Here is a 23204-nt window from a genome sequence, read left to right as displayed (position 1 = left end):
CATAATCAGGTGTATTGATACTGAGATGTAAAAGTTTTTTAAAGAAAGTTATTTGTATTCTTTCTAACTGGTCAGCATATCTCATTCCCCAAACGGGCACACAGTTCATAACAAGGCTTTGAACTAGCGAATCGAAAAGTTGCACACGAGATGTCCAAGAATTCATTTTGGTTTTAGCCATTAAACCTATCACGTTACCAATTGCGTGTTTTGCTCTTTCCACTGTTGTATCGGCCATTGCTTTAAAAAGTGATGTTGTGGTTAGGGTGACTCCAAGATATACAAATTTGTTAACAACTTCTATTTTTTCATTCTTATATAGGAACTTAACGCCTTTATTGCCAATTTGACCGCTTCGGGCAAATGGAAGAATTTTGGTTTTGCCAACATTTACAGTTAGCTGGTTTTTGTCACTGTATTTTTCTAGATAACTTAAATTTTTACCGAGTTCAACTTCCGAGTCACAAAGAATGACCAAATCATCAGCATACAATAGCATTATTATTTGATTTTGGCTATCAATGGAGATACCTTGTGATCCTTGACTAATAAAAAACTGTTCTATATCCGCAATAAATAAACTAAATAATAGTGGACTCAAAGGTTCACCCTGTAAGACTCCTGTTGAAATATCAAATGGTCTTGTGTAGCCGTTTGGAGTTTTGATGTACATCCTAGCATTATCATAAATGTTTTTCAAAATGGCTATTATTTTAGAACTCACCCCAAGGCCAAATAGCTTTTGCCACAGCAAATGATGGATAATGGAGTCAAAAGCCCGCTTATAATCTACAAAGGCAGCGTACACTTTGCGTTTTTTCAGTCGTAGTTGCAGTTGTACAGCAGAAGTGAGGGTGAATACATTATCAATGCAACCCCTTGATCCCCTGAAACCCGACTGACATTCGGGAAGAACATTATTTACTTCAACCCAATCTCTGAGTCTGTTTAACAAAATATTAGTAAATATTTTTTCAACACAATTAAGTAAGGCAATACCTCTATAGTTTGCTGGATCATCTCTGTTGCCCTTTTTAAATATCATAGTAAAAATGACTTCACTCCAGTTATGCGGCGTAATGGTTGTTTCCAGTATTCTATTAAACATGCCCGTTAAATACAGTATCCAATTATTTGGAAGATTTTTAAAGAATTCATAAGAAATATGGTCAGTTCCAGGTGCTTTACGATTGGGACAGTTATTTAGGACTCTATATATTTCGTCACTGGTTATAATAGCGTCAAAAATTGGATGTCTTGCATCAAAAAAACGGGCATTATGATATAGTTTTGGGGGATATATATTCGAATAAAATTGCTCCCATACGTCTACATCGATAAAAGAAGTATTGTGATTTTTCCGAAATTTCCTAATCACTGACCAGAATGTTTTGGAGTCCCTGCTGTTTGCAAGTTGAGAATACAGGTTATGAAAATATATATGTTTTTTCTTTTTAATTATTTGTCTATAGGCTTTTTTTGATGTCAAAAAATTTGTTTTATAGGGGTCGCGGAAGTTATTTGATTTAGCTGTTTTGAGGCTTTGTTTCATGTTGTTTTTAGCTGAGGTACATTCATGATCAAACCATGGAGGACTTTGCCTGATACACGACGGGAAAGATTTTTCTTTACAAAGTTGTAATTGCGAAGCAGTTTCTTTAATTGCTGACATTAGATTATTGTATAGTTCCTGTGCATCAATATTTATAGAAAGAGACGTTTTATTCGAATGTTGCATAGAAATTTTATAGAAAAAGGCAAGGTCAGTATTCCATTGATATATAGTTTTTTTTTGTATAGGAAGTGCTTTTTTGAAACGACTTTCTCGAAAAAAGTCGGAAACGCAAGTTACCAGTATACCAAAGTGGTCAGAAGGGCTGTTATGGTTCATTACACATAAATCTTGGATAATAGGTATTGCACTGTTCTGGATAAATGCTAAGTCAATTACACTATTTCCAGCTTTGCTAATGTGAGTAAATTGTGCCGGTGTATCAGACTCAGTCCTCCCATTAAGTAGACAGAAAGAGTTGGTGTTCATGAAGTCAATAATATGGCGCCCCTTAGTATTTAAAACCATGTCATTGCTTAGACGATACTCCGATAGATTTGTGCCCTCCAGCATCTCTGGCGGAACTTCTCCAATATCTGATATTCTACTGTTAAAGTCACCGCCAATTAGAAGCGGAACATCGAAATGGTTTTCTAGAATTTCCGACAGAGATACTTGAAAAAGTTCTAGAATATACACAATATCTAAGGACGGTTTAAAATATACTGTGCAAATAATAATAGACTCTTCCGAAGGAGAAACCAGTCTGCAAAATAGCCACCACGGTGTTTTTTCTAAAATTACACAGTTGTATACATTTTTATAAAATATGTAGATACCACCGCTTGCTCTGCCCACGGATTTCTCTTTCGAAGCAGGACTACTTATAACATTATAGGATGACAAAACAATTGACAAATTATTACACTCATTAAGTAGCCATGTTTCAGTAAGACATAAAACCGAAAAATCATCGTAATCTCTAACAAATTCATCCAGATTGGCAAATCCTTGACAGTTCCAAAATACTATTTTGAATGATTGCTATTCAGGTAGAGATGAGTTTGCCCCACATAAAGCAGGCTTTGAAGTCTTGAGTCCCTTTTCACGTCTAGGTGATTCCTGTTCCTCTCTATCACGTTTGGTTGTTCCTCTTGTAGTAATTCTAGGTATTTTGTTTATGTATCTAATCGTTAAATTTTTCTCCCCATTATCTATACGACTTTGTAGCTCTGTTCGTAATTCAGCTAGATATTTTGACTGGCAAGGTGTCAGATCTTGTTTTATGTATATGTTTGAGTTTGAGTTTTGATTCAGTTTAGATTTATTTTTAAGAACAAAAAGGGCATCTTCACTGGACATCATAGTAACTTTCAGCGGCCTTGGTTTCATATCTTGGCGAGGAAAGCCAAGCCGGCGATGCGAAGCTATTTGTAAGTTAGGAGCTACCTGATTTAATATTTGTTGTGCATTAACTTCATCGGATTCTGTATTTTCTGGAACACCCATGAGCAAAACATTTTTTTCCCTTTGTTTTCTATCAGCCAGCTCTATAAGGATATTTTCGGGAGGAGAGGATTCTATTTTCTGGATTTTAATTTTTAGCTGTTCGTTTTCTCTTCTTAGAACCGCTATTTCCGAGATGCAAGCGTCAATTTTTGTCGACTGAGAATTTACTAAATTATGTAAGTCAGACATTCGAGTGTTACATGTTGCGATAGCGTTACTTAAATTAGCAAGCTGAGCCATAATTGCGTTGAAGTGCATTGTGCTAGCATCTGCTTCTGTGGTACAATTTTGACACTTCCATGTCAACAAGGTTGCAGGTGAAAAATTTAAGGGTTGAGGTTGAGCACAAACACCGTGCCATGTTGTTTTGCATCCAGAACATTCCAGTTTGCTACCATCTGTCGGTGTTATAATTTTATGGCATGCCTGACAATTTAAATCCATTATAGTAATATTAACCGTACTATTAAAGGTACCACTAATTACTTAAGTTTTTGTCTAAGGCAATACTCAAGTTTCAATTAAGTAGATCGCTGAAATGTAGATTGTATTTCTTGTTTAAAAATTGGGTTTTTCTCCTTACAGGTGTGTTTATAGTAAAAACTATTCAACTGTTCTAAGGCAATATTCTGGTTTCGATTGAGTAGAACGTTGAAATGTAAATTGTATTTCTTTTTTAAAAATTAAGTTTTTCTACTTACAGTTGTGTTTACAATAAAAACTGTTTAACTTTTAACTTATATTGGTAAAATTCACAAGCCACTGTTAAACGATGTTACCTCTACGGCTGCTAGAACTAAACTGATAGATAATAATAATAAAACAGATAAACGTCGTGTCTTTTTAAAGCAAATGGCTTTATCGTTAATGGAACCTCATCTTTTTTGTAAATAAAGGCAAAAGTTGGAGATGTGAGAGAAAATCTCACGCGCGACCACTCGCGTAACAACCTAAATAGCGACCAATGCCGGGTTAATAACGTGTCAATACGTAAATATCGGGTAACGGTCTATTTCAACACGGGCATCAAGAGAGTTATCGCAAATGTTTTGGGCGGGGCTTAACGTTATTATGACAACCGACGTTTGGAATTAAATGTAACCTAGAAATTAATGTTGAGGAATACTGTACATGTTTTTTATTGAAAAATGAATTCGGATATTGAGCAGCTTGACATGCACTTTAATTTTAATGATTTAACCAACAATAAATATAAATTATCAGTATAAAAATCATATAAAATATCTGAATAACTAATATCTTAACCACAAAAAGTAGTCTATTGTAGACAAAATAAGAACACAAGTATTTCTCAACATAGGAAACAAGATAATTCACAATTTTTAGTTTATAAAATTTGTATTCTACAAATTATTTTTATGTTTTATCCCAAATGTCAAATTAGCGTTAACGTTATTACCGTCCCTTATTTCGACCTAAATAACGGGACACATCCCGCATCCGGTATTAGCGTAACATTCACTCTGCGCTTGCGTACGTGTCAAAATAGCGTATTCCGCTATTAGCGTGCGGTAAAGATGCCTTTGCGATATCTCTCTACTGTTCACTGTGAAAATATTTTTCGGTGACTTGACTCAGTGGATCATGAGATTCAAGAACTACTTTAAATACTTTAGTTCAGGGATATACAAGATTGTAGTACAGTTACACTAGGATAAGTTTTCCCACTACGCAGTGAACAAAAATACTTGAGACCAAAGTATCCCCGTTAAGATAGACAAATGCCTTCAAATCCAGAACTACAGTTTTTTTCATTTTTTTACGTTTTATTCTAAAAAATAAGACTCCCTCCCTACCTCCAAAAACTTCATTTTATCGTTTTTATTTATTTTTTTTTGAAGGTTGCGATCAATTTAAAAATTTCAAAAAATTCACACGCATCATCGTTAAAGATTTTTCAAAAGTTGTCTATGTTTCATAAACCCGTAGGTTGAGTGTATTTTACCTAAAAATGATTTAAGGGTTTTTGCTAAGGTTGGTAAGGTGCGCCAACTTCAAAAACCCAAAAAAAAAACTGTTTTTTAAGGATTTTTATGGATTTCCCTATTTTACAGACTTCAAAATAGATCAAATCAAGGTTTTTTAGGTTATATAAAGGGTGTCCAGAAACTCTACCGGCAAACGAAGACAGGAGATTCCTCAGATAATTTTAAGATACTGTCCTTTTCATGATCATTTTTCAGTGCGTAACAAATGATAGGAACAAGGGTAAGTCCGTGATAATACACATTTATGACATTTATTCTAACATGACATTTTAGTTAAATCTGACAGTTGTCACATTTTATTTTCAATTTGGAATAAAAACAAATCAAATGTGTTTCTTGCATTTATAAAATGGTATTTTCTTTGATTTGTATAGTCTTATAAATTATACAGATTATATTTGTAATATTATCTAATTAAAAAAAAAATTATTTTTTTATTATGGCGCCATCTATCGACAACTAGAATAACTAGAATAAATGTTATAAAATGTCACCGACGAAATGTAATCACCGACGTGCCTTTTTTCTGTCACATACAATTTAATGCGTTAGAAAGAAATCGAAAAACTGTGACGCACTGAAAGATGATCATGAGAAATACTGTATATTAACCCAATTCACGTAGTCCGAAAATGCTTCCTAAGGGAGCTAGAGCTATTTGAAGATGGCGTCTTGTAATTAGTTTTTCTTAAATAACTCCAGAACGTTTCTATTGAGAGAAACAAAAATTGGTACACATATTTACCTTCCAGAGATAAATCGATTCCGTGCATTGCGAATTTCAAGTACCGGTCATAGGCGTCCGTTTTGGGTAGGGCAACAGTTATTTTATCGCATAACTTTTTTATCTTTAATTTTTAAGCATTTTTGACTCTGGATTATTAAATTGTGAGGTATTTTACAACTAAAAGGTACTCTTATTTTAAGTCGATAGGATACACCGGTTTCTAGAAAAATCGATTTGAATTATTTTTTTTTAATTTCCAGAAAAAAATTAAAAAAAAACTATTTAAAAATCCGAAAACTGGTACGTTTATTTATATTTCAAAGATGAATCGATTTCATTAATTGCGAATTTCTAGTACGGGTCATATGCGTCCGTTTTGGGTAGGTCAACGGTTATTTTATCACATAACATTTTTGTCTTTAATTTTTAAGCATTTTTGACCCTAGATTATTAAGTACTAAAAGTGACTCTTGCTTTAAGTTGGTAAAATACACCGTTTTTTTAAATATTTTTTAAATTTTTTTTCAAGTTCAAAAAACGAAACATTTTTAAATCGATTTTTCTAGAAAACCGCTTGCCCTACCGACTTAAAGCAAGAGTATGTTTTAGTACTAGAATACCTCACAATTTAATAATCCAGTGTCAAAAATGCTTAAAAGTTACAAAAAAATTATGTGATAAAATAACCGTCGCCCTACCCAAAAAGGACGCCTATGATCGATACTAGAAATTCTCAATGGATGGAATCGAATTGTCTCTGGAAGATAAATATATACACCAATTTTCGTTTTTGTAAATGGAAGCGTTCTGGAGGTGTTTAAGAAAAACTAATTACAAGACGCCATTTTCAAAGAGATCTAGCTTCCTTATGAAGCATTTTCGGACTACGTGAGTTTGTCGGTAGAGTTTCTGGACACCCTGTATAATTTAAAGTAACTGTGTCTTTTACATTGTGACATTCGAAAATTGGGCGAAACACATTTTAACCCTCTAAAAACCATATTTTTTCCAAGATTTTTAAGGGTATTTGCGGTATTGATCATATTTTTTGAGATCGATACAAACTGAATCAATGTGTTTCAAATTCATATTAAAATAATATGAAAAAAAATAGTTTCAGGCCTCAAAGAAGCAAATGCAATCATCATTTATGCGAAAAATCAAGTTTTCAATGCTTATTTGGGGGATTTTGTCTATCTTACGGAGGATGCCCTTTCTTTTCATAAGTTTTACAACCTATTTATAAATATCTAGAACAGTAAAACTTAACAAAAAGCGCCCTTAGTTACTGTTGATTATAAGTTAAATCCCATCGTAAAAATTTACCAATCCGTGTATGATCAAACTATTTAACATGTTTTATTATTTGCAGTTAATGGAACAAAACGGAGTAAAACCTGACGATTCGGAAAAATTCGAACAAGCCACCCAAAAGCTCAAAGAAACAGAACGCAGTCTCTTCACCGCCAAAAAGGAAATACAAACGTATCAAAACATGTTAGAGCAGTCCCAAACCCAATATCAGGTTCTAGAAAAGAAATACAACCGAGCGAAACATCTGGTTCGAGAATTCCAACAACGTGAATTGGACATGCTACACAGAGAAGATTTTTACCAACAGCTTCTGCAAGAGAAAGACACGGAATACAACTCTCTAGTGAAAACACTGAAGGACCGAGTAATAGCCTTGGAGCAGGATTTGCTAGACACCCAAAGGAAAGCTGGTTTACCGATGGTGCTTCCCTACGGTAACATGAATCTAAAGCAACTTACTCCTCAGATGTCGAGAAGACAACCACCGAAACCTTTGTTCAAATCGTTGCAGCCGGATCTTTCCGACACGGAAATGTCTGATGCTAGTCCGGACGATGATAAGACTGCGACGGTCGAGAGAAAGTTGCCGATTAAAGAGGAGTTTGATAGAGCGGTACCTCCACACGAACTTCTCGATATCTCCGCCAGCAAGAGCAAGGCCGAACTGGCCAATAGAGGAGCACTTGCCAATAGGTAAGTCAAAATGGTTTTGAAAGTAGTGTAGCTCTTATGTTGTTCATTCAAGGGTCATTCGTAAAAAAAAGGTATCTATGCTACTAAAAAATAGTGCGACAACTCTCCTTCTCTCTCACTATGTGTCTCACCCCGCTGCATTTCTCAGTGTCGGCCTAGCTGCCCTCGAAGATGGAGGTCTCGATCGCAGCCAGCCAAAAACGGGGCGTGACGTCAGATCAAGAATTTGTAATTCATTACTGATATCATTTGATATTCGTTTACTTGTAAAATAATCATTTTATGGTGTATCTGTTTTATAAATCTTTGGATAGTTACTGTGAACTATGTATTTTAAAATTTATTGAGTGTTATTGTTAAGGGGTCATTCCATATCAACCCAACACACCTAATTTCCGCCCCCTCTTCAGATTTGGTTATAATTTGGAATACTCATAGTGGCTAATAAGAGAAACAAAAATACAAAATTTTAATAAAAATAAAAATGTATACCATTTTTATTCAGTTGCAATGCGAAGGCAACTCCGTATTCTAAGTGAAAAATGAGATTGTTTTGCCTTCGCATTGCAACTGAATAAAAATGGTATAGATTTTTATTTTTATTTTATATTAGTATTACTCCTATACAGGGTGGTGAATTGGAAAACGGGCCATAGGAAACTCAATGTAAAATTCTAAACTGTTGAATTCCTGCTTCCTTAATTATTCTACATCAAAAGACATGAGAAAGTATTTGTAGAGGATTGAAATCTTTATTGAATACAATTGTTAAAATTGTTGTACGAATTAAACACATTCCAAAATTTTGTAAAATATAATAAATTTTATCAAAGTATTTGCCAAATTTAGGCCACACATAGTGCAAAAATGTGTATAAGGTTGCCTTCGGACACAATGAAATTATTATAAATATTAACAATATTTTGAACTGTCACTAATTTTATTTTATCGTTTTTATTGTTTAAAAAACAATGAAGTCGAAATAGAGGAGAAAGTAGTAATAATAAAGATGTTTTATTCAGTCAATAGTTTGCGTACTGTCAGAAATAGTAACGTGTGGCCTTACTTTTACGCACTTACTTAGGTATGGCAAATGTATCCAATTTTTCAAAATTTTGGAATCTGTTTAAGTCGTAGAACAATTTTAACTTTTGTTTTTAATACAGATTTTAATCCTCTACAAATAGTTTCTCATGACTTTTAATGTAAAATAATTAGGGAAGCAGAAATTCAACAATTTAGAATTTTACATAGAGTTTCCTATGGCCCGTTTTCCAATTCACCACCCGGTAGAGTAACTAGGTACATTTTCCGATGGAACTTTACCAAGCTGCAGACAACAATTTAAATTACAAAATTTTAAATTTTTATCTCAAACTGTTTCCGAAATATGGCTATGTAAAGTTTTCCAAAAAGGTCCAAAACACCGCGACAATACTTTATTGGAATGGTTGTAGAAGCTGACATAATTGAGCTAGAATGCCGAGAGAGGTGTAATTTTGCAGCATTTTTAAAACTCTTTACAGTGATATCTACAGCATGATGCTACGATAAACAAGTTTTTCTCAAACAAAAAGAAAATATATTTTGATTAAGTTTTTTTTTTCAAAAAGTACATAATTTAAAATTTTCATATTATTCCTACAAATACATATTGTCCTTTTCATGATCATTTTTCAGTGCGTAACAAATGATAGGAAAAAGGGTAAGTCCGTGATAATACACATTTATTACATTTATTCTAACATGACATTTTAGTTAAATCTGACAGTTGTCACATTTTATTTTCAATTTGGAATAAAAACAAATCAAATGTGTTTCTTGCATTTATAAAATGGTATTTTCTTTTATTTGTATAGTCTTATAAATTATACAGGTTATATTTGTAATATTATTATCTAATTAAAAAAAATATTTTTTTATTATGGCGCCATCTATCGACAATTAGAATAACTAGAATAAAAGTTATAAAAATGTCACCGACGAAATGTAATCACCGACGTGCCTTTTTTTCTGTCACATACAATTTAATGCGTTAGAAAGAAATCGAAAAACTGTGACGCACTGAAAGATGATCATGAGAAATACTGTTGTTAATAACATAAAAATTTTAGACAAAGACATCTCATACCCCCCAGCCCCTACTGTCATCATCCTATGACGATTTTGGTTTTTGAACCCTTAGAGATCCGGGCAGCCTGCGAGGTCTTTAGGAATTAGTCGCCTAAGTTTGAGCTTGTGCTTTCTTAATGATACATCCCCCTAGATTATTTAAGACATTTTTACACCTCAGTCACTCCCATTGTGATTTCTTACACACTTACCTACACAAATTCCAACAGCTACCAATAAGTTAAATAAATTGGATAACTTTAAATCAACACAAAATTGCTTTTTTAAATCTTAGGTCTCTTGATAATAAGATTTGATTACTGAATTTAGTTCTCGAATACAAAACTTTTGTGTAATGTGGTTTGCCTAACTACCTCCACTTACAGTTTACGTGAATATATTTTTAACTACAACATCTAGTTTACTGAATTTTAAATGATAATTTTTACAATGGAGTGTGTTGTTACATCATTTCTAATTTTAACAAGCTGTACACCATAGTCTTTAAATATGACAGGTTTATTTTCAACTTCCTGTGGAACTGTCATTTCTGTCTTGTCATCGTTCGGAGGTCTCTATCTGTTTCATTGTCACTTGCTGTCATACTTTCACCATGTGAACAAGTCAAATCCACGGCTCAGATGTTACCTGGGGCAGATTAGCAAAATATTTTAAACATCCGCGCTTAATGTAGCATTTTAAACCAATGTTTCCTTGACGGACTACTTTTACTGGGCTTTGACCCACATATTTTTGTTTAATAATATCTTGGTGATTAGCATGTACATTGCACGTGAGTATAACCTACAACTTTTCTTAACCCTAGTCAAAATTTCAATATCTTTGCATTATTTTACCAGGTTATATTCATTTTAGGTAAGCACTGATGATGATTGGTAAACCAGTCGAAAACTAGTTATGTGATTTTGATGTAGCCCTTTTGAGGGATTTTAAATATACCTCTTATAAAGGATTTTACTGTTTTTTCTTTAACTTTTGTTTTATGTCTTATCCAGTTGTTTTGCTGTTTGTCTTTTAATTTTATTCCTAATATTGCTCTCTCAATGGCTCTTTGTGTCTTCATTGTTTTATCCATGTTTGATTTGGCCAAGGTCCATGCTTGACATGCGTACGTGAGAATTGGGAGTATGCATTAGTCAAACACTCTTGTTTGACTAATGCGGCACTCTGCGGCATAAGTTACTTTGTATTATCCGGCAGAAGCTTATCTCTGAATATATTTAGAATACGGTTACTACAGTTATTATTATTTTTTTCAGGCAACTACCAAGTGCGAAGAAGGGATCTCTCAGCAATAGCAGCTCGGACTACGGGCTAGACGAAGGATGCAATTCCTCGGACGAGGTTACGGACTCTGTCTTCATTTCACAGGCCAACGAAATAAAGCAGAAGCTGAACCAAACAGTGGTACGGCCGACCTCCTTCACTAGTGCAACTCAACAATACGTTCAGTCGCAGTATGTCCCACAACAAAAAAATCAAAATAATAGTCAGTACACCGTACAATATACTCAGGTAATTTTTTAATCTGCCATTTAGTTCATTTCGTGCTTTTTTGGTTTTTACGAACAGAATGTTGGATGGGCATAGATTTCCATGGGGTAGCAAAAGTAGTTGCGTAATCCTGTCATTTTTTATTCGTCTAATAAAACGTTTAATTTTTCACCATTATAATATTATTCGTTCTTCTATCGGAGATTGAAATACCGACAATTTTTACTAAATGTTTTAATCAGAGAATTAATACGACAAGGGGATCCGTTATCATCAGTGTTATTTAATGTAGTATTGGAAATGGTAATAAAAGATCTTATATTAACTGATCAGGGAACATATATCATAAAAAACATCAATTCTTGACATTCGCGGATGATGTAGTAATTCTGTCTAGAATCAACAAAGAATTAACTACTAGAAAAAGTAGCTCGAAAAAAATGACTATATAAACGAAACAAAAACTAATTACATGGAATGAACAGACAAATAATTTGAGCAGGTAGAAAAATTTGAATATACAGGGACTATATTTTCGAGTAAACAAAGTATCCAGGAGGAAATGCACAAAAGACTAACGTCAGGAAATAGTTGCATATATGCACTCAATAGAATATTCAGAAGCAAAAATATATCCAAAGCAACTAAATTAAGAATGTATAAAACTGTAATAAGACAAATAGTTGTGTATGCTTCAGAGACCAGGACTATGACAAAAACTGAGCGATCTACGATCAGTAGTAAGAGCCAACGAGCAGTAGTAAGAGCACAAAAACTTGATGGTTAGGACTTGTCCAAAGTTAGACTGAAATTAGAGTGCCAAAAATCTTGTTAAACGTTACAATAGGTAGTAAAAAGAGAAGAGGAAGGACTCGGACCAAATGGAGTCATGAAGTTAATGACAACCTGCAGAACAAACTGCAGAAAAAGCGCAGAACAAACAAGAATGAAAGAAGATTGTAAAATAAGCCTCGACTCTGCTTGGCTCGAAGTGCTAGTATCCTCAGATGTTCTTGACTAGTTGTGTCATTACTTTGTAGACAAAAAGAATTTTCTTCTGTTGAGTTTAAAATGGCATGAACATTTTACAACAATTATTTGATAAACTCTAGTATGAGTTGGTTTTTGTACCTTTTATATAAAATTGAGAAAAATACTGTATGGCTTGTACACACTTCTAAAGTATAGGTCAAACTGGCAACAGGAGTATTTTCTCAAAAAATTTGGTAATTTGTAAAATTGTCTATTAAAATCAGATAAGTACTTTCGGCATCGCACATGCCATCTTCAGAGCTTCATATAAAGAACATTCATTTAAGACCTTTTATTTAAACCTAGCTTCTCTTTCATTATCCGTATTTAATAGTAGTATTCTTAGGCTTAATCATTTTTTGTTGCCATCAGTTTTGCTCATTAGTTTTAACTATTTACTCTTATAATTTCTAAGATAAATAGAATGCGCCAAAACAAAGGACACTGAAATTAGGAAGCTTGTCAGATATAATGTTCAGACAAAAAAATCAATCATTCGGAGGTTTCCCTGGATATTCAGAAAATACTGGTGTTCTTCTACTGTTTTTATGGCCCTAGATGGCTCTTGATATTCATTATAAAGTATTTAACAACGCTAGTTAAATAGAAATAATTGCAACTTTTTACTTAAAAACAAATATAAAAACAATGTGTAAATAATACTTGTACAGGATGTCCAGAAACTCTCCCAACAAATGAAGACTGGAGATTCTTCAGATAATTTTAAGACAATTTAACCCAATTCACCTAGTTCGAAAATGCTTCCTAAGGGCGATAGAGCCCTTTGAAGATGGCGTCATGCAATTAGTTTTGCTTAAATATCTCCAGAACGCTTATATTTAGAAAAACCTAAACTGGCACACTTATTTATCTTGCAGAGATAAATCAATTACGAATTTCTAATACAAGTCATAGGCGCCCGTTCTGGGTAGGGTAACGGTTATTTTATCATATAACTTTTTTATCTTTAACTTCTGAGCATTTTTTATACTAGATTAGTAAATTGTAAGGTATTCTAGTACTAAAAGGTACTCTTGCTTTAAGTCGGTAGGATGCACCGTTTTCGATAAAAATCAATTTGAATATTTTTCGTTTATTGAATTTGAAAAAAAAAATTCAAAAAAAATCTATTTAGAAAAACGAAAAGTGGAACGTTTATTTATCTTCCAGAGATAAATCGATTTCCTTAGTTGCGAAATTCTAGTAACGGTCATATGCGTCCGTTTTGGGTAGGTCAATGGTTATTTTATGGCATAACTTTTTTGTCTTTAATTTTTAAGCATTTTTGACACTTGATGATTAAATTATGAGGTATTCTAGTACTAAAAGTTACTATTACTTTAAATTAGTAAAATACACCATCTTTTTTTGACAAAAATTTTCAAATTTAATAAACGAAAAATTTTCAAATCGATTTTTCTAGAAAACGGTGCATCCTATCACATTAAAGCAAGAGTACCTTTTAGTACTAGAATACCTCACAATTTAATAATCTATTGTCAAGAATGTTTAGAAGTTAAAGACAAAAAAGTTATGCGATAAAATATCAGTTGCCCTACCCAAAACGGGCGCCTATGACCGGTACTAGAAATTCGCAATTGATGGAATCGATTTATCTCTGGAAGGTAAATAAGCGTACCAGTTTTCGTTTTTCTGAATCCAGACGCCATCTTCAAAGAGCTCTAGCTCCCTCAGAAAGCATTTTCGGACTAGGTGAATTGGGTTAAATTGTCTTAAAATTACCTGAAGAATCTCCGGCCTTCGTTTATCGGGAGAGTTTCTGGACACCCTGTATACACGTAAAGGAATATTCACACCTCGTCTAACCTGCCATTCTGTGACAAGTGTTTCTATTTTTAGCTCTTCAGACACAACTTGCTGGTAAACACAATGCAGAGCAGAAAGGATATTCTCTTTGCTTTGTCTTTACCAGCAAGTTCTGTCTGAAGAGCTAAAAATAGCGGCGCATGGAATGGTGGGTTAGAAAGAGACAATTTTTAGTATTTGATTTATTCATTTTTAACAAAACTTCAGTTTTCATCGTCCTTTGTTTTGGAGCCCGTACTTTATTTAACATCTAAGCAAACACTTGTTTGTTATTGCAGGTACAAAAATCAAACCAATACTCAGTAAATCAAAGCACAAGTTCAAATCAGTCTAGCGTCGTATACGCTAGTATACAAAAAGAAACGAATAAATTCCAACAACCGAGCCCGGATCCTTGGAGTGATAGTCTTAATAGGGTGAACAATACGATCGTGTGTCCACCACCGACGCTTGCGGAACAATTAAAACAGGTAATATTTGGTGTTCAATCACAAATCAAACCCTTCATTTGTAATCTCACATTAATTTTAACTTCATAGTTTCACTGTGTATAATTGGAATATATATCCATAGTATAGTTTAATTACGAGTTTATTCAACTTCCTATAGAAATTCATACATCCGACTCGAAGGACCATGTATAATTCGAATATAATAGGTCTGTTCGTACAGGAATCAGAAACTATCACTGACTATCAGCAACTGCACGACGCATGCGTGTTTCAATTGTGCGAACGCTAATGTTGAAACACGCATGCGTCGTGCAGTTGCTGATAGTCAGTGATAGTTTCTGATTCCTGTACGAACAGACCTAATATAACTTCGAATATAATTCGATTGCCCTATGGCCGAACTTCTCGATCGACGATGTGAAATAATTCTTGAAGTCGTGGAGTAAAAATAATTTGTTAACAGCTTTTAAATAAATACACTCGACGTAACTTCACACTGACTTACGTACTAGTTCTTCTCCTTCCTTCTTGTATGTAGGCTTTAAAGCCTGTTTCTTCTTCAATATTAGCCTCCTAGATTGTTTAAATCACCACACAATCTTTTTCTTGGTCTGCCAATACTTCTTTGTCCATTTGGTGACTTATCTCGTGCTATCCATATCCATTCTACTCTGTTCGTTCCACTCCTATTTCCGTTTTGTCACCCATCCATTTATGTCCTCTACATTGCATGCTCTTCTTATGTTTTCGCTTCTCTCCCTATCCAACAGATTTTTTCCCTGATATTCGTCGAAGTATTTTCATCTCTGTTGTTTATAGTAGTCGTCTCGTTTTAGATGTGTTAGGTCTTGTCTCCGCCGTGTATGTCAATATAGGTCTAATTGCTGCTTTATAGATTCTTGTTTTTGTGTCTTGTTTTAGGTGTTTGTTCTTCCAGATTGTGTCATTAAGAGATCCCGCCGCTTTACTTGCTTTTAAGCTTTGTTGTTGTACTTCCTCTTCAACATCTCCGTAACTAGTTATATCTATTCCTCGATATCTAAACCTTGCTTCCTGCTTTATTAGGAAACTTAGGCTTGCTTATTTAGATGTCATACATTTGGTTTTTTTTGCTGATGTTATCATATTGTATTTCTTGGCTGTTGTATTGAAGATGTGTGTTAATCTTTGAAGATCGTCTTCTGTCTCGGCGATTAATGCGGCGTCGTCTGCATAACAAATATTTGGATTTCTTTGTTCCCCATTCTGTAACCATGACCTTTACGTAATGCTTCTATTATTTCGTTCATTATTATATTAAAGAGCAGTGGGCTTAACGAGTCACCTTGTCTGACTCCGCTTTGTACTGGTATAAACTGTGTTAGTTTTCCATTTATCTTTGCCTGTATTCGATTATGGAAGTAGATGTTTTCGATGGTTTGTATAATATTGATTGGTATGTTTCTTCTATATAGTAGGTGTAAGACGTCTTCGACTTGGATGCGATCGAAAGCCTTTGTCAGGTCTATAAAACAGATATGCTGGTTTATTGTACTCAATGGCCTTTTCTGTGATTTGTCTTAGTACAAATACGGCGTCTACTCAGGATCTTCCGGATCTGAATCCTTGTTGTTCATGTGATAAAGTTGTTACTTTATCGATTTTGTTGGTTAGGACTTTTGTGGTTAGCTTAAGTGCGGTATTCAGTAGATTTATACCTCTACAATTGTTAGGGGTCTTCTTTGTCTCCTTTCTTGAACATTGGTATCATTATGCTGTTTCTCCATTCGTCTGGTATCTTGCTGTGCAATATTAGGTTTTGTATAAGTTTGTCATTTCTAGGGTTATACTTTCTCCTCCGTGTTTTAGAAGCTCGTTGGTTATTCAGTCTGGTTCTGGTGACGTACTAGTTGATGAGGTAAATATTCTAATTTGACTGCGAGCTCACAAGAGTGCGACCTCTACTTTATAGCCTCACAAATAAACTACAATCCATTAAAAAGGTTATTGACTTTTCCATAGTAACTAAACCTTTTGACTTAGATGCTTACACAAATATAATTTGGACTAGGAAGTTATTTCAACAGAATTTAGCAATTGATTCCATTCTATAGGAAGTCAAATAAACTCGTAATTAAACTATATTATAGATATCTAGTACAATTATTATACACAGTGAAACTATGGAAACTAAAGGAAGGAGGAGACGCACTACAGAAAACAATACATGTATTGATAACAAAGATATGGTCAAATAAACAGCTACCAGCGGAGTGGAATAGTGGTATTATTGTACCATTACATAAAAAAGGGAATCAGTTAGAATGTGGAAACTACCGTGGAATCACGCTGCTGAATGCAGCATACAAAATAATGTCCAACGTCATTTATGAAAGACTTAGACCACACGCTGAAAAAATAGTTGGCAGGTACCAAAGTGGCTTCTGTAGACAGAAGTCAACAATAGACCAGATATTTGTTCTGCGACAGATCCTTGAAAAAACAAGTGAACATAACATCGACACACATCATCTCTTCATAGACTTCGAAAGCGCATATGACAATATAAACCGAGAATTCTTAATAAAAGCAATGAAAGAATTTAATATACCAACACAACTAATAGAACTGATAAAAGAATCTCTAAAAGTAGAAAGTAAAATCCGGATACAAAACGAACTAACGGAAACAATAGATGTGAAAAAGGGACTACGCCAGGGAGACGCTCTATCATGCATCTTGTTCAACATTGTACTCGAGAAAATAATGAGGGACACAACAGTCAATACTCGAGGAACAATAATTAATAAAAGCGTGCAAATACTAGCATTTGCAGATGATGTTGACATAAACGCAAGATCAAGAAGAGAAATGATAGAGGCATTCAATCAAATAGAACGAGCTGCACAAAATAGTGGCCTGAAAATCAACCAGAACAAAACAAAATATATGCAGGTAAGTAAAAACACAGAAATAAGGCAGCCACAAAATATAACAATAGGAGAATACAACATTGAGGGGGTAAAAAACTTTACATACTTGGGATCCCTAGTCACATCTGATAATAACGTAGCAGAGGAAGTGAAGAGGCGAATATTTATTGCCAATAAAAGTTATCATGGCTTAATTCGGCAACTAAGATCAGACAACGTCGCAAGGAAAACAAAATGCCAAATATACAAAACCCTAATAAGACCGGTACTCACATATGGCTCAGAAACCTGGACACTCACTAAAAGAGAGGAAACATTGCTAGCCACCTTTGAAAGAAAAATCTTGCGACACATATATAAGGGCACAAAATAAAATGGAATTTGGCGAAGAAGGTACAACTTTGAACTATACGAAATATACCAGGATCCAGATATCATAACATTCATTAAAATAGGACGGCTGCGTTGGATTGGACATGTAGAAAGAATGGAAGAAGGCGAAATACCAAACAAAATATTCAAACAGATGCCAGTAGGAAAAAGAACAAGAGGAAGACCGAAGCTGAGATATTTAGAACAAATAGAAAATGATATAAAAATCTTAAAAATAAAAAACGAGAAAAAAAGCATGAAACAGATCAGAGTGGAGAAGAATCCTGGAACAGGCCAAGACCCAGAAAGGGCTGTCGAGCCAATGATGATGATGATGATGAAACTATGCAGTTAAGATTAATGTGAGATTCCATAACAAATATATTCCTACGAAGGACTTACGCTCCAGCTTCAACTGTTGGCAAATCTCGTTGATTAAATAAAGTGTGACCAAAGCATTTACTATTCGTAGGAAACTACTCATTTTATAATACTACTATTTGGAATTGATCTTCTGTTAAGGCCCCCATATACGTTGAGATCGGTATCGATTATCGATACATGTCGCAAGTATCAGTATCGCGACACAAATCTCATAGTGTGTTTGGCTGTCTCGGTATTGCTGGATCAGTATTACAACTCTCTATCTTTATCGTCTACAACTCTATCGCCATTTGTATCACTGTCGTGAAACATATACAAATCTCATGATACGTATATTGCAACTTGTCGCTATACATGTATCGATACCAATCTCAATATGAGTGGGGCCCTTTAGTCTAAACATATAAATAAAAGGTGATTCATTTAGAGGTACTTTTTTAAAAAAGAAAAAACAATGAAAAAATGAATTTTATTTAAAAATCTTTATTGTCGTAAAAAAGAATCATTCTTTACAATTACTTCTTAAAGATAATTTCTTTCAAATGTTGACCGTGACTGCAGTTAAGATGGTCCAATCTGAAGGTCTAATAATACTAGCCTCCATTGCCTCAATCGTAGCCGGTTAATTCGTTTAGATTTTGGACTTGAGGTAGCCCCAGAGGAAAACGACTAGACGTGTGATGTCACAGGATATAGGCGGCCAAATCACTGGTCCGAGGCGTGAAATAAATTGCTCACCGAACCGTTTTCTCAGTAAAGCCATGCTTTCACGGGATGTATGGCAGTTGGCGCCATATTTTTGGAACCAAATGTCACTTAAACTACGATCTTCAATTTCTAGTGCCAAATAGTCCGTTCTCATGGCGCGGTAATGGTCTCCATTCACCGTAACATTCTGGCTGGTCCAAAACATGGACCAACGATGACACCGGCCCATAAACCACACCAAACAGTGTGTTTTTCTGAATGTATTGGCAACTCTTGAACCTCATGGGGTTGCTCATCAACCCAAATATGAGGTTTGTTCGTAGTACGATCCAATCGATCAGCAACCGTTGCTAACCATCAGACGCATGCGCAGTTAACAGTTCGAGTTCGTAAACTACGAACGCGCTTGCGTCTGACGGTTGGCAACGGTTGCTGATCGTTCTACGAACAAACCTATGGTCATTTTGTTTATTCACGTCCTCATTAAGCCAAAAACGGGCCTCATCGGGAATCATTTTTTTGTTTGCTCTAAGCGCACGAAACACATTCCTCATTGAACGCCTATTTTCGTAATACAGCTAAATAATTTCTAGACGTTGTGCCGAGTTAAGTCTTTCTAGGATGAAATGTCAAACAATACTGAGTAAGAAAGCAACTTTAGGTGATACCATTCATGCACAACCTCCCAACAAATCATCACCAAAAAAAGTACCTCTAAATGAATCACCCTTTATAAAGAGTATTTTTTCTTACAGGTATTAGCAGAGCGCGAAAAACGCTTAGGCACTGATAGTGTTAGTAGTTCCACAGACGATTTAAACGATAGTTCAAAAGAAGATCCAGCGCACCATCTTCTGGAAGAAATACGACAAGCCGTAAACGAAGCAAACTCAAAAGGTTAGTACATAGCAAGAGCATCTAGCTCAATAAAAACAAAAACAATTTTAATTCAATTGTTTGTTATAGTAAAGAAAGTTCTTCCAGTAACTCTGTCCCCGCCAGGTAGCACACCGTGGCAACCGCAAAACAATACATCACCAACACCTCCCTCACCGTCGAGTCTCTCCTCTGGTTCGGTATCTCCATCTAGATACGATTCTTCGTGGGTGAATACCGATCTAAGCCTTTCTTCGTGTAGTATAGCTAGTGATAAGAGGACACACTATTGGCAATCGACGCCGATTCTAGATTGGTCCAAAGATCAGGTAAGTCCATCAAATTGAAACAATTAGTTAGGTACTATATGGTACACTTCGCGTCAAAAAAAACTGGTACAACTCTTATAACCGAAAATCGTGTTTTTCAAGTTGTGTAAGTTGATCTTGTCACAAGTGTCATTCTAATTTCTAGGGCAACGTTGCCAGTTCAACGAAAATATTAGATCAAACTATGTAAAAACGGGGCTGTGCGACAGACCGCATTTTTTAATATACTAAAAACTAGAACAATTGTAATTATCCGTCATCTCAATTAAGTATCCATACATTGATTCGTGTTTTATTATAATTTACGAAAATATTTTAAATTCAAAAATAATGATAGATAATAAATCTTGACATGACATTAAATTATTATGTTTAATGTCAAATCGAGAGGTGTAATGATTTCTCGTAAATTGTAGGACAAAACTGCATTAAGTTGTGTTGAATAAATAAAACACACTGGAAAAATTAAAAATTTAATTTGAAATTAATACAAAATGAATAACTTTTACAGTGAACAAGTGTGGAATTTAAATATAATATGTATTACAATTCGAAATATACATTTTAAACGTTATTTTTTTGTATTTAGATTTAGTGCAATTCCGTTATCTGTGATGGCAACAACGAAGTGATTCACGAACAATAATTGTCAGTCTGAACACAGGTTTACATTGGGAAAAAAAGTGTACCAGTTTTATATGACGCGAAGTGTACACATTTCACGAATTTGCCACTATTTTGAATTAAGGATGAAAGTTTTGACTTAAATGGTCCGCTGTGCTGAGAAAGGTAATAACAAATTCTCCCAATATTTGAAGCACTGTCGAAGACAAGCAAAAATACGAAAATTATAACGATCGGATAGACAAGAGGTCATAAAAGCTGAACAAGAAGGATCAGGACGATATTATCCTTAGATGGGACAAGGAATGACCGAAGATGGAAAGGTCCAATCGCTTACATTTGTGATACGATGGCCACGTTGCTCACAGTTCTCAGTTGCTCATAGTTCTTTAGGTTGGGCTTATGTTGCAATAAAATGTGGAAAGTGAGTAAATAATAATATGCGTATAGGGCTAATGAAACGATAATAGACAAAAGATGGATAGATAATAATGAACTATTCATTTTTGAGAAAAGGATTTCTTTAATATCATTAAAACAATAGATTGCAAGGTTGTATCACGACACAAAGAACTGTACTTTACTGATTACAGATATCAGGAGCTTGGAGGAGTAAGGGCGAACCCGAAAAATGGTCATTTCAAAAACAGTCTCATCCTCCTCACATACTTTTAAAGAATGCGTCTGTAAATTATAACAGCATGTTTCGCCCTTCAGACTACTAAAATTCAGTCAAAAACTGAACTGCATAATCGTCTAGAAGAGTAAGGGCGAACCCACAGGCTTTCGTTGCGTTTCCGTTCAAGGTTCGCCCCTTCTCTGTTAACGCGCCGGTGTTTCTGTAAGTCTGTAGCTTAGTAACTTTAATTGGTGAGATTCATTGAGATACAGAAGACGAAGAAATCGTAGATGATGAAACTAAATTTGAATTCAGTTGAAGCTTTATTTGTGAATTTTATTAAAAACGCTAGGCATGATTGTTTTATAGAATAAAAAGTATTAAACCTCTTTTTTATTTCATAAAAATCTTGCAAAATCATATTCAGTTTTTAAGATCTACCTGAAGGATTTCCATACCGTAGAAAAAGATTAGGGTGTAATTTGCATAATAGTAGAGAAACTAAATTTGCATAAAGTTTATTGTATACATATTGTAATTTTTATTAGTCCTTGGCGATAAACTTTCCGCTTGCAAAGGCGCCTTTCATTATTCTGTTCAACGCTTCTGAGAAAATATTGTAGTGATGAGCCGATGTATCGATAGAACGTGACACCGACAAAAACCATCTTTACAAAGTGAATATAAGGCATAAATAAGAAGGATTAGTATAGTAATTTTACAAGTTAATACTTTATTATATCAATTTACTATTTTAGTTGGGAACAAGCCGTAAAATTAAAATAATAATTCCTAAGATTTACACGGTTGATTCACTTTGTAAAGATTTTTTGTCGGCATTGTAATAATACAGATTATACACCGTATCTCTCGGTAGACCGCACGCTATAGTAAAAATGCGACGATAAACCGCATAATCTAGTAGCATCACTTGTTCTCCCTTACTATTCTAACATGTTTGTAAACTTTAACTCAGTTTTCTAGGGGAGTGCATTTAGATTTTCACTTCGGAAAAAATCGAACAAGATAAAACTTTCTGTAATTTCATTAAGAAATGTTTAATAAACAACATATCAAAAAGTTCTACTCGAGAAGTGGGTGCTTCATTTTTTATTAAACAAATGAACAGCGAAGTTAGATGTTTTTTTAAATAACTCCGAATATATAATTTTTAGAAAAAAACTGACTTGACCATTGAAAAATTCAGAATATTTTACAAAAAAAACCTTATATAAAGATTTTTCTAAAATTAAATCTCTAGCTTCTGTAATTTTTTATTTATAACGCTAAAGTCACCCTTCTCACACACATTGGCGCACTGTAAACTAGCGTTGGAAGAAGTGCACGGTTGAGTTTTTTTAATGTAATTCTTTAACTAATGGATCAAAAGAAATTTTACAAATTGGACATGAAAGAAGATAAAATAAGCTATCTTATGGTTGTAATACAAAGAAATAAAATGTATGGACATAAGTACGGTGTGGGCGGAAAATGAGTCTTACATGAATTTTGTTTAAAAATGATTTAAAAATGTGTAACTAATACAATTTTACTTATAAAGCTCTCAAATGTGCACAACTTACCTCTTAATCATCTTACTAAACGATGTCTCATTCAAAAAAAAATCTCAAAAATTTA

At 34.2% G+C, this 23204-nt stretch overlaps 1 protein-coding gene across 4 annotated transcripts in view; it reads left to right on the top strand.

Moving 5' to 3' along the window:
- Positions 1 to 23204, top strand: part of LOC114343319 (uncharacterized) — a 137528-nt gene that overhangs the window by 93434 nt on the left and 20890 nt on the right. For 3 of the 4 annotated variants that reach the window (XM_028294142.2, XM_028294134.2, XM_028294157.2), the window contains 5 exons: positions 7170 to 7804; positions 11197 to 11452; positions 14569 to 14760; positions 19874 to 20015; positions 20085 to 20323. In XM_028294142.2, coding sequence (XP_028149943.2) covers positions 7170 to 7804; positions 11197 to 11452; positions 14569 to 14760; positions 19874 to 20015; positions 20085 to 20323 — 1464 coding nt within the window. The remainder of the gene's footprint in view (positions 1 to 7169; positions 7805 to 11196; positions 11453 to 14568; positions 14761 to 19873; positions 20016 to 20084; positions 20324 to 23204) is intronic. The other variant, XM_028294149.2, reaches the window with a different exon arrangement.

This window comes from Diabrotica virgifera, chromosome 5, assembly GCF_917563875.1.
Source record: "Diabrotica virgifera virgifera chromosome 5, PGI_DIABVI_V3a".
Taxonomy (NCBI): Eukaryota; Metazoa; Arthropoda; class Insecta; order Coleoptera; family Chrysomelidae; genus Diabrotica; species Diabrotica virgifera.
The sequence above is the reverse complement of the archived record's forward strand: the minus strand, read 5'-3'. Positions and strand labels throughout refer to the sequence as shown.